This window comes from Melanotaenia boesemani, chromosome 13, assembly GCF_017639745.1.
Source record: "Melanotaenia boesemani isolate fMelBoe1 chromosome 13, fMelBoe1.pri, whole genome shotgun sequence".
NCBI lineage: Eukaryota > Metazoa > Chordata > Actinopteri > Atheriniformes > Melanotaeniidae > Melanotaenia > Melanotaenia boesemani.
In genome coordinates, this window is record NC_055694.1 from 35,071,994 (window position 1) to 35,084,593 (window position 12,600).

The 12,600-nt window shown below is 45.5% G+C and overlaps 1 protein-coding gene and 1 long non-coding RNA gene across 2 annotated transcripts; both read right to left on the reverse strand.

Annotated features, from left to right (window-relative positions):
- Positions 1–117: 117 nt before the first annotated feature.
- Positions 118–1,810, reverse strand: LOC121651227. The gene is made up of 3 exons (XR_006012412.1): positions 1,621–1,810; positions 663–731; positions 118–553 (listed from the first exon to the last, which is right to left on the reverse strand). It is a non-coding gene; the product is annotated as an uncharacterized LOC121651227 (long non-coding RNA).
- A 1,400-nt stretch (positions 1,811–3,210) lies between these two features.
- On the reverse strand, positions 3,211–12,542 carry LOC121651223 (selenide, water dikinase 3-like). Its single transcript, XM_042003236.1, has 8 exons — positions 12,150–12,542; positions 11,550–11,653; positions 9,495–9,602; positions 8,934–9,088; positions 8,298–8,388; positions 6,308–6,407; positions 4,252–4,464; positions 3,211–4,183 (listed from the first exon to the last, which is right to left on the reverse strand). The coding sequence occupies exons 2-8, from the start codon at positions 11,643–11,645 to the stop codon at positions 3,936–3,938; spliced, it is 1,011 nt and encodes a 336-aa protein (XP_041859170.1). The 5' UTR covers positions 11,646–11,653; positions 12,150–12,542; the 3' UTR covers positions 3,211–3,935.
- Positions 12,543–12,600: the final 58 nt, after the last annotated feature.

A 12,600-nucleotide genomic window follows, 5' to 3' on the forward strand; every position in this document is an offset into this window, starting at 1 on the left:
TTGGTTGTGTGGGTGGGGGACCAAATTCAGCTAGGGGGTCTGGGGGCATGCCATACAGGGTAATATAATAATATTATATTATCCCATAATGGTATATGGGGAGGGACATTTTGGGCATATCTGAACAGACTTGTTCCTCTCAATGTATATGGCAACTACAGTGTTGACCTACTCAAACAACCTTAATGAACATCAGCACACTGACTCTTCTCTCCATTAGATTGCACATTTATTATCAATTTGCATTTATTTACATTCTCATGTGTTTATTTTATCGATATTTGTGACCAAAGACAAAATTACAGGGCAAAATGGCAAAGAGAGGGCAAACACTCACTCACTCACTCACTCACTCACTCACTCACTCACTCACTCACTCACTCAGGGATCTGTGTGACCAATAAGCAGTAAACATGGAAATTATTATACTCCAACCACTTATGAATGGAGAACCACTTGTAGTTGAAGCCCCGTCTCCTGTCGTTGTACACGTTCCAAGGGTAAACCTTTAGATATGGCTGTTTTGGTCCATCTGCTCGTGACTGGGACATGTCTAGAACAACAGAGAAAAGCCGTCATTATTATAAAAAAAATATAATGACAAGACCTTCTTTCAGAACTGCTAAACATCAATTCTACCACCAGGAAAACATCATCCTCACCTACTGGTCCATGAGCAGGTCCACTACCTGGAGGCCTGGGCTGGTTGGGATCCAGCTTTTCTGAGCCCTCTAATGTAAAAGATATTGATCATCATAAACAGAGCCTGCTGTTTCTATAAGATGATTTAGTCTCTGAGTGTTACTACAGCCCCCAGATTACAACATCAGGATATCATTTTAACTATTATTATTATTCATCCCCAGAGGAGAAATTCTTGTCAACACAGCACTACACTCTCAATATTATAAGCTAAAGCTGGAGTAATAAACAAATAACAGTTAACGAAGAAACACAAGGACTATAATGTTATACTCCAAGAAAAGGTCTAGGATTCGATCAACTCTGTGATATTGTTCTGAGAAATAAATCTAGTACAACTGACGTCCGTAGAAGTCAGGGAAACATTTGCGGTTGGCTTAAGTTGCCTCCAGGTGTAGCCACAGTGTCATTCTCTCTGATTCTTTCTCTGGCTGACTAGCATTTGCTCTGTGCTGCTATCCTGTAACTGTCTGTCTCTTAGAGAAGAAGGAGGTAATATCTTTGGAAGACTTTCTCTTCATTGTCTGCAAAATGACATAATGTTAGCACACAGTGACTAATTAAATCATGACGCTGTTATAGCAAATTCTTTATAATGTTAGCTGGCTGGGCAGTGGCATTCAGACAGCTAACAAGGTTGTTAGAAATGTTCTCCATCTAACGAAGATAAGGTTAATAATGTTATTAACTACCTAACGTGTACAAACGTTAACTTATGAATGGCTTGATTTGCTGAACATTGGCTAACGTTAGCTTCGTAGCATTAGCGCATGTAAAGGTAACTATATTGCCATTCATTCCAGGTCATCTACATCCACATGTTAGCGCTAGCCATCATCCCTGTAATTATTTAAACCCCACCAACACTTGGCAGAAAACCATTAAACTGAAGTACTTGTGGTTTTATCATATACTTACTGACAAGTCTTTTATAGAGCTGATTGTGTCCTTTCTATTACCAGTGGCAACATCGCTCTTTGATCTTCCCGCTTCGGTGTCCTCGCTCTAAGGCCCTTTCAGTAGGACCCTACATGTGAGGTGCCCTCTGTGTGCCTGATTAAAATACTTTTTATTTACTTTTTTATTAGCTTTTGAAATAGTTTGACATTCAAATATAAACAAAGTGTGCTGTGCCGTGTTAATAGTAAAAAAAAAAAAAAAAAAAAAAAAAAAAAAAAAAAAAAAATTTAAATAAAAATACAATATTTTCTGGGGTGGCCAGTGGGGTGGCCAGCTTTTTGTTCAGGGGGGCACTGGCCACCCCTGGCCACCCCTTGGGGGCGTCCTTGCTCATACGAGCCGCTCACAGACCACATGACATTATTTAACAATCTGACCTAAACAAAGAAATTCAGGTAAACATTTATTCATAGATAAAACAACAGAAATATCAAGGATAAATATTCTGCAAGCTGTCCAACAACAGGCTTAAATCACAGTCCTAATGAGACAGACTGAACTTTTCAGCTTTCCACAAATTCTGAATGTTCATTGTGAAACACACTGAACTACAATACATATTTTGGGCCAAACCTGAGAACATTTGGCATGTACAACTCCAGCAAGCACGTATGAGAGGCCAAAAGCAAACCCTTGACCTGGATTACAGTAGTGATTGTGAGGCCAAGAAGGTGAGCAGCAGCTCCAAGATTCAAGCCACCTCTGGTAGATCTGAGTGTATGAGGTGTATGTATATATGTAGACGAATTGTTCATCTATACTCACACAACCACACACACACACACACACACACACACACATATATATATATATATATATATATATATATATATATATAAACACAATGAGTGTCTAATAAATAATTTATTAAAATATGTTGGAATATTTCTTGAAGCTCTCCTAACCCTGTACATGTCTCTATTTGAACCACATCTAAATTATTACAGCGTCATATGGTGTAAGACGTACCCTAGCTGAAAAGCTGCAGACTCGACAGAAGTCATACGTGTCGTAGCATGGGCAAACCTAGTGCTCCGGCACTCCTCCACTGCTCGGAGTACGTTGCCCTCCGGTCCACCCACAGCACAGGGCGCTCCAGAATTAACTGCTTGGATGCTACTGACGTGAGGATGGTGTCTGGTCTTGATGTTGTCTTGGCGACCACTTCTGGGAACTTCAGCTGCTTCAGATTAATTCTTCTGATATTTCACTATCTGTAACTTTCGTATTATACTGTATAAAAGGAGGACGTGTACAAATAGTACAGCATTTATTTAAAATAGTTATAAGGTACTGTGGTTTTATATGTATTTAAGGTTTTGGATGGAAAACCAATGCACATTGAAACAAAACACTAATGAAATGTAAACAAATATTTTCTCTATATGTTGTTGTACATAAATAAATAAATGAAATAAAGTGCTTTCCACTCAGTGATTTAGTTACCAAGCTAGATTTATGAGCCAGGTTCTCAGGTTATCTGCAGCTTGGGTCACATGTCAACCCTGAATCTAACCTGTAAATACAAACATCCAAACAGTCCTTCAGTCTGAGTTGATGGTGATTTATTGATTGTGAAAAGCAAAACAAAAATCTACAAACACACAGCTTTAGACTTCCAGCACTCAGAGTCCGAACCCTAATCCAAAAGGCAAACATCCGCTCTCCCTGGCCCCAGGTTGGGGTTTAATCGGCAGAGCTTCATTAAAAAGGAAGAGTGGGAGGGACTCTGTGCAGGACGGCCAATCAGCTGTCAGAGGCAGAAGTCCTGGACCCCACCCAGCTGGTCCCAAAGGAAGCTGCTCAAGCCTTCCTCTGAGCTGTGGGCAGATCCAGGTGCCAGGATGATGAACTCACCAACGTCTCATTTCATCCAACCAGATGATTAAATACTCAAACACAGATTTGTTTTTCTTGCTGAGTGATCTGGAATGTTACCTCCCCCTTTATCAAACATTTGTTTTTCCAGAGACCGCTGTGGATTTCAGATAAATTAAACGAAAACAGCTGTTTTCAATCGATCAGGAAAGAAAAGTTGGAAACCAGCTGTGAAGCTTTAAATAAAAGGGTGAGGTGAGAATGTACACCATACTTCCCTGAACTGACATGATCGGAAAAAGAAGCATTCGACTTGTTTGAACAGCTCTACATAAAGATGGATGAATATGCTGCATGCTGATCCGACTCTTCCTCAACGCATCATGCGGGTTTAGTCTGTGCACTCTCACCATTTTACCTAAAAATAAGACGAACAGCCAGACTGTTGGCAGTTTCTAGGACAAACTGGTGTTTGCGTCGGGGCTGGTGGCGCTGTTGTCCTGATGTGCTGCTGGGCTCCCTCTTGGCGGCACCTCGATGATGCGGGGCTTGTCGATGATGCGAGCTCGCCGGTCGCCTTTCTCTACAATTCCGATGATCCACGCTCCTGAAGAGCCCTGACCTCCTGCTCCACAGCTGAGGCTCTTCATCTCGGAGCAGAACTTGGCTGCCTGCTCTCGAGGTAAACACACCAGCAGCCCACCTGGAGGGAAAGACGGGAGGTGAGGCTGGATTTGCAATGTGTGCTTACGGCGATGTCGAGGTTCATACCGGAAGTCTCTGCTGACGTGCCCTGCAGCAGGTTGAACAGGTTTCCACAGGCTTTACTGATGGCACTCATCTTGGCGATGATTGGCAGGTTGTGGATGATGAAGGCCACCTCGTTCCGCTGCTGTGCTGCCAGGTTGTTGGCGTGCCCCAACAAGCCGAAACCCGTCACATCCGTGGCAGCGTGGGCCTGGAACTTGTGCATTAGGCCTGCGGCTGGAGACAAAAACACGACCATGAAGGAGTCAGAGCAGGACAGACGGGAGGCAGGTCAGACATCCTGTTACAACTGGACTCCTCCGAGGATGCATGTGCCCACATGCATCTTCATCCACTAAAAATAAAATTCAAATGACTGAAGCCTGCGTCACACAGCCAGTCTGCATGGACGAAGACATCCACATAGATTCTTTACTTTCAATGACAACACTTCGTCCCCATCAGTCTGATCATTTAATCAGGTTCTGGAGGCGCTCACCACAGATGGTCATTCAATTTAAACAAAACTAAATTTATGGTATTTGGATGTATTCCTGTTGTGCCTTTGGATGTTCCCATCAACATTCCCAAACCCTGAACGACGGCTGAACGTGTTGCTGCCATCAGACCAGATAACCGGAAACTGTCAGAGACTCTCAGCTGTTAGCAGCACTTTGTCGGAGGGAAGTTTATTAAAATTTTGTTTTGTATGCTTATCAGGTCTACTTATGGCGGGCTGCTCTAATTCTGAATGCATTTATTTATGAAGAATGAAGGCAGGGCAGAAAACTGCAGGGGTTCAGTGTTACTGCGTCCCGGGACCAGACACTTCACGTTAGCCTGTTGCTAAGAGACATGTAACTGAGGCTAATTGTGTCTTCTCCTGAGAAAAGAAGCTAAAGGAGGATCTGGAAAAGTTAGAAAGACGACAGCAAGCAGAAAAGAGAACAAATTAAATTAAAGTTTATAAAGATGTTCTCGTTCATTCGTTTAACTCTTGAACAGATTCTGGTTCATCCAACCGGAAACACAGAAACGTTGTTCATGTGGAACAGGGAGGACGGTCAGTTAATAAGTTTATACGTAAGTTATGTTTTATGTGAAGCAGCATATGAACCAAACATTCTCCAGTTTCTCCCAGTGGAAACACGACCGCGGTGAAACTGGTTGGATGTTCCACTGATCCAGCCTCCGCCGCAGATCACCACGGTGACGGGTGGATGTTCCACTAGTCCAACCTCCGCCGCAGATCACCACGGTGACGGGTGGATGTTCCACTAGTCCAACCTCCGCCGCAGATCACCACGGTGACGGGTGGATGTTCCACTAGTCCAACCTCCGCCGCAGATCACCACGGTGACGGGTGGATGTTCCACTAGTCCAACCTCCGCCGCAGATCACCACGGTGACGGGTGGATGTTCCACTAGTCCAACCTCCGCTGCGGATCGCCACGGCGACGTCAGCTTTCAGTGGTAATGAAAAGCTTGACATTTTTTTCCTCTGTGGTCTCAGTAAAACAAACGGTCTTATGTTTCCTCCCAGTAATTGTTAGTAACGTTAACTCCTCACCGGGACGTCCATAATCTTCACATCGCGATGACGTGTCTACATCTGCTGTTTTCTACTCAGAAACTTTCCATCCTACCACCAAATATTTATAAGCCTCCAATCTGACTTGATGCTTTTAATTCTGCTCCTGTGAAGGGCGACTGTCCATCGACCAGGTAGCTGTAAATGTCAAGGTAAGGTAACTCAGGCAGCAATGTCTCCGTCAGCTGGATGTTTGGGAGTTTTTTTAATCAGGAATTTGGAAAGTTCACGTTTTATTAAAAAACATTGCTGTCGGACCACATCAGAGCTGAACTGGTCTGGAAAATGTTTAGTCCGTTAGCACCATCCCTAACAAGGAACAGTTAATAGTTACTATAGAGGAGCGGGTACAGCTAGCTTTTAGCCATCCAACATGGTGGCGTAAACGAACAATGTGACGCCAGTGAGAATGGTCCTTACACCACACAGGACCCGGTAACAACAGCTAAACCAGCTGAAATGCAGATACATAAATCATGTGGACTGTACCTGTTCGGTTCAGCGTTGCCATGGAGAACATGGCTTCCTGATACGCCTCTCTCACTTCCTCTTTGGTGACGACAAGCTTGATCTTGTTCCACTTTTCAGGCTGGTGAGGCAGAGACATAAAACCCTTAGATCCATCCATCATTCTCAACACAGCATGCTGCATGTTCTCATATTATCCTACTGTCTACAGGCCGTTCATTGTTCCGTTATTTTACAGTTTTCACTTATTTGTTTAAGTACATTGTAAAACTCTTCCGGCTGCTAATTCACTCCTTTCATACGGTCATTGTAATTTGCACTGTTCTGATTATTTCCTTTGTCCAACACTGGGATCATATCCATGTGGTGTTTTCAAAATGCTTAAAGACATCAGTATTGATTGGATGAGCACTGACGGGTGGACTCAGGACAACACATTGTTCTTGTAAAAACAAGAAAATCTCACAACACGAGATAAAGCAAGAAATGAATTCTAATCTTAAATTAACAATGTAGTGTACAGGGTCAGTCGAAGTAGAGCGAGGCGGAGAGTGAGCCGGGGAGTGAGGTGGGGAGCGAGGCGGACAGTGAGCCGGGGAGTGAGGTGGGGAGCGAGCAGAGGAGTGAGGTGGAGAGCGAGCCAGGGAGCGAGCCGGGGAGTGAGGTGGGGAGCGAGGCGGAGAGCGAGCCAGGGAGCGAGCCGAGGAGTGAGGTGGGGAGCGAGGCGGAGAGCGAGCCAGGGACTGAGGTGGGGAGCGAGCCAGGGAGTGAGGTGGGGAGTGAGGTGGAGAGCGAGCCAGGGAGCGAGCCGGGGAGTGAGGTGGGGAGCGAGCCAGGGAGTGAGGTGGGGAGCGAGGTGGAGAGTGAGCCGGGGAGTGAGGTGGGGAGCGAGCAGAGGAGTGAGGTGGAGAGCGAGCCGGGGAGTGAGGTGGGGAGCGAGCAGAGGAGTGAAGTGGGGAGTGCGGTGGAGAGCGAGCCAGGGAGTGAGGTGGGGAGCGAGGCGGAGATTGAGCCAGGGAGCGAGCCGAGGAGTGAGGTGGGGAGTGAGGTGGAGAGCGAGCCAGGGAGCGAGCCGGGGAGTGAGGTGGGGAGCGAGGCGGAGAGCGAGCCAGGGAGTGAGGTGGAGAGTGAGCCGGGGAGTGAGGTGGGGAGCGAGCAGAGGAGTGAGGTGGAGAGCGAGCCAGGGAGCGAGCCGGGGAGTGAGGTGGGGAGCGAGGCGGAGAGCGAGCCAGGGAGCGAGCCGAGGAGTGAGGTGGGGAGCGAGGCGGAGAGCGAGCCAGGGAGTGAGGTGGGGAGCGAGGCAGGGAGTGAGGTGGAGAGCGAGCCAGGGAGCGAGCCGGGGAGTGAGGTGGGAAGCGAGGCGGAGAGCGAGCCAGGGAGCGAGCCGAGGAGTGAGGTGGGGAGCGAGGCGGAGAGCGAGCCAGGGAGTGAGGTGGGGAGCGAGGCGGAGAGCGAGCCAGGGAGTGAGGTGGGGAGTGAGGTGGAGAGCGACCCAGGGAGCGAGCCGGGGAGTGAGGTGGGGAGCGAGCCAGGGAGTGAAGTGGGGAGCGAGGCGGAGAGCGAGCCAGGGAGTGAGGTGGGGAGTGAGGTGGAGAGAGAGGCGAAGAGAAATATTTTGGCGAGCATATATAATACACACACACACCTGTATTTCTAAATAAGAGATAAGCAACAATTATTGAAATATGCTTATTAAGTTGGACATAACCAAACAAGCAACTATGACGCCTGCTCTGACTCTTCGTGTTTTGGCTTCTCTGATGAAGCTGTTTCATTCTCACTTCTTATAAAAGCAGTGATAGAAATATGAGCAGATATTATAAGCAGATAAAAGTGCTTCAATCTAAAGTAATAAAAACAGAATCCATTTAGCTAAACCATGCAAATGGAACATGAGGTTAAATAATAGCTAGCTTAGGAGGAAAATAAACAATGACAAGAAGAAGGCAACATAGCGATCACCTAACAGCCCTCAACATAAGGTGGATGTGAGGGGAGAGGAGCAGCTGACCTGATCGAGCCACTGATGAGCGTTCACAGCTACTCGAGTCCCCAGAGGTTTAGTCAGAACCAGGACATCACCTGGAACAGCACCATCAGGCCTAAAAAACAGACATCAAGCAGAAAACCTTTCATCTCCACCATTAGGGAGTGGGATGGTTTCCATATTCACGCAATCGTGAGTTCAAATACAACTTTGAGACAGAGAGGGGATGACACACAGGCTGCACAGATCGGAGAGGATAGGGAGGTTTGAGGGATAAAAGGGCATTTATATAGCGTAATTTTTCCCAACAGAAAAACAAAAGCCTATATGTACACATCTCCTCCCTTCTGGAAATATTACTGGATTATACGGGGCTTCATATGAAAGAAATAAAGATAGGACACTGAGATGTAAGTAAAAGATTTATAACAAGTATGAATCTATCAAGACATCACCAAATCAATGACATTGATGAAGTCAGAATCATCTTCTGAAGGGGAAACAGTCCTGTGATCTGACCCAGTGTTGCTAAGCAACCCAAATCCACTCCAACTCATCAAATGTCACCAACATGAAGAATCCAGCTGTTCTGCTATTAAGTACGTTCTGCCACTAGTCCCCGAGCTTCCAACGGTGGTCATGGTGACTGAATCAGCTTACATGATGAACTCATTGGGCTGGCAGACGACTGATGCTACACCTCCTACGATGATCCAGGGGTTGATCACCGTCTGGCCGCCTGTTACAGACGTCCCTCCCTCCTCTGCTGCATCACGAAACCCTCCAATCATCAGTGGCATCACTCGTTCACGATCCTGTGTGCACAAGTCATCACATCATATTTTAAATCTTAACATTTACTTCTGACTCGAGTCCAAGCTGAAACCAAGACCACGTAAAGAAAAAAAGCACCACATGAAACACACAAACATTTTCTAACCACAGACATGACAAATTTATTGGGAAAAGCGTGCACAGCAAAGATGCTAAAAAGAAACGTAATCGATATGAAATAAAGAACAATGCAGTTTTTAAAGGCTACAGTTATCTGACTGAAATGACAGTAAAATACTCAAACATCAAAATCTGGTGTCAAACTTACATTAAAAAAACATAAAAAGCACTTTATCCGTTTCACAGAGAGGAAGCTAAATTATTATCAAGAGATAAATTAACCAGTGGACCTGCTGGAATCCAGTCAGGAACAAACACCTTTGCTACCTTTTCATTCATCTTCTGGCTGACGCTCAGCAGCATCAGCATGTTGTCGCACTCCGTGATGCCCATGGCGTAGAGATCGCTGAGGACGTTCGCACACGCTATCCTCCCCTGAGACAGGAAGCCAAACACAGGCCTGTCAGACTATAAAGGCTGGGTCATTCTTTTTAAAGAAAACATCTGCATCCATCGCTCCTCACTCATTATTTTCTACCACACACAGCTGAACACACACGTCTGCTACAGAAAGAAAAGGTTAATTTAGTTTCTGTTCAACTATAAGCCCCCTGTCATCACTGGTTAAACAGACAGCGCTGGTTAAGTTGACTCAGTGAGCCATTAGCGCCGTTCCCCTTAAATCATTTATGATTGTTTTATTCCTGGTCCCTCCATCTGCGAACAGTCCAGCTCCTCCCGATGCATGAAATACATGAACACATTAAAGCCTGTAAAATGCTGGCGTTTGGATCAGGGCCTTGGCGTGGCTGAGGCAGCTGATGGTTTAAGCTCATGAGCCTGATTAGCACAGCTTCAGCATGAGTTTTTAACCAATGCCTGACCTCATCTGCAGCAACTCTTCACCTGGAGCCGAGGCCAACGGGGCGCAGCACCCCAGAGTGTAAGACTGGCCACTAGCGCCACGCCTGCCAATCACCTCACCATTCCAGGTATTTTACATGCAATAAAAGCCAGTCATAGAATAACTTAACATTACTGTCATGTCTTTTCATCTTTTCATATTTCTGGATGAGAGTTCATTGTCTGTGTTGTATGGTGAAGTTAAGAGCCGTTACGGAGCCAGTCCAGTTCGTTTTAAACCAGGTCTGACTCGGTTTAACAGCTTCCCTGAAAAATGTTTGAAAGAAGTTTCAACAAAAAAATACATACCTAAGGAAATAAAAAATATTCTAAATAAAGATTTTGTACAAGAAATAATTCAGGAATTCACAGCCATGAATAAGGGAGCGAACGCTGGACACATGATCAGCCAATGTGACGGCTTTGCCTCTCACCACGTGTACTGGTGAGCAAACTGCACAAAAACTGAGAATTTCTTTTCACGAGGAAAGCGGTCCTGTTTATTCCTCATGACATCATCAGCTGCAGTTTTTACATTTTCAGTGGGTATTTTTTTATTACTGCTAGGCCAGTAACATCGGCCAATTATGTAATAACCTCTTACATCATTAGCCAGTGTCCTCAGGACCCCCTGCCCTGCATGTTTTAGATGAAATGAATGGCCCGTTAACAGGCTGTAAGAGACTCGATGAGAAAGTTCATTCATTTGAATCAGGCGTGTTGGAGCAGGAACACGTAGGGCAGCAGGTCCCGAGGACCTGGACGGAGAAACACGGTCATTAGCTAAACATCTGCTAACGGTGCATCACCTGTGTTTTAGTGTATGCTTTATCTACGTAGCAGAAGTATCACAGCAGCTTTTAATCTTCTTTAGCTCTAATCTGTTAGGACTACATCTGTGTTCAGGACATTTAAACAAACTACATTTTATTGTTAACTCCTGTGTGTATGAAACATGTTGTATGCTGCATGAACTTCCCTGGTGGAGTCAAATATTCCTGCACACCGAACATTTAGTCATAAAAAGCCAAAAAGCAAACGTCAGTCAGAGGCCATTTCTCTGCTCAGCGTCGCTGTTCCTTGTTTTCACGCTGAAATCAAAGATATTCTGCTACACTCCTGATGGTGGGTTAGAAGCTGTGCACCGGTGCCTCTTATATTGATATCTTTTGTTGTTTTAGCTGTTGCAGGGCTGCTGACTGGTCATTCACCCTGACTTGGAGCACCCGGAGCCGCTGCTCTTTGCTCTTCCCCCCAGGGCTTTTTTTTTTTTTTTCTTTTCTTTGGTTTGGTTTGCTTTTCATAGCGGGTTTGCTTTAATAAATCTTAATTAGTTCTGATGTCTGTTCCATTTTTTTTTACTGTAACCTATGAACCAGGTGGTGACACACAGTCTGCTGACGTAATGGCTGTCTAGCTTAACAAACAGGGTTTCCATATAATGTCTGGTAAAGCTCATCTGAAGCTCCAATAACTCACCATCATGTATGGATCTTCCACCAGGGGGTAAAAGAAATCGGTTGTCTGAACCAGAGACAACCCTCCATGCCTCAGGGGAATCACACAGCTGTCCATTCCTATACCTGAACACACACCAGGGGCACAGACACGTTATCTCTGCTCCAAGCTTCGTGGCCTCTACATGGTAAATATATATAATTAATGATTCTCAACTGTGTCACTAAAGCACATTGAGTACTATTCTTTTGGAAGACGTTTTTGATTGTGAACTTTGCACTCAAAGCATCAGACTTTTTTTTTTTGCTGAATCATTCCTTCCATCTGGTGATTTGACAGCTTACAGAACATGTGTCCTCTCCTAAAAAGTTTTCATTTGTTAACGCATTTACTACAAGCCCAACTTTATAACTTAGGACCGTAAACATCTAAAGGTTTTAGAATATTTTTGAAAGCCAAAATCTACAAAAACATCCTGTTCGGGCTTGTTTAATGATCAACTATCAGACAAGCTGATGCGAGTTAACACAAGCTAGCGACATTAGCAACACTTGCTTAGCTAACTGTCGTTAGCAAACGGGTTCTGTCAACACAGCGGCTCGAGCCCAGTTTGGTCCTCACCAAGCCGCGGTCCAGGCAACTGTTGGCCGAACTCCGAAGCTTGGTCTCCAGCCTTGTCTGTTCCGTCGGCTCGGTCTGGCTCCAGTCCCGCCAGGAGTTTGAGCAGAGCCTCCTGCGGGACCTTGCAGCCTCATCCTTTTAGTTCTGAAAAGGCTGTGAGACGGAACCCGCGATCCAGGCCGTGCTCTTCGGGTTTGAAAGGCTTGTATCCGGGGGGGAAACACCCCTCAGTTCCAACTACCTCCACCGAGGAAGGCGGGGAAGTTGAGGTTGACATGCCTCCCCTGAGACCAAATATTAGACACAATGCTGACCGCTGGGTCTACACACACACACACCGCACTCAAGTAAGGACGCAAAGACGAGTCTGAGCTGTGCGTGAATGAGGGACGAGTGTAAAGCTACATAAAGGAAAATGTTTCAACTTCCTGTTTTAACTCGTCATAATGTT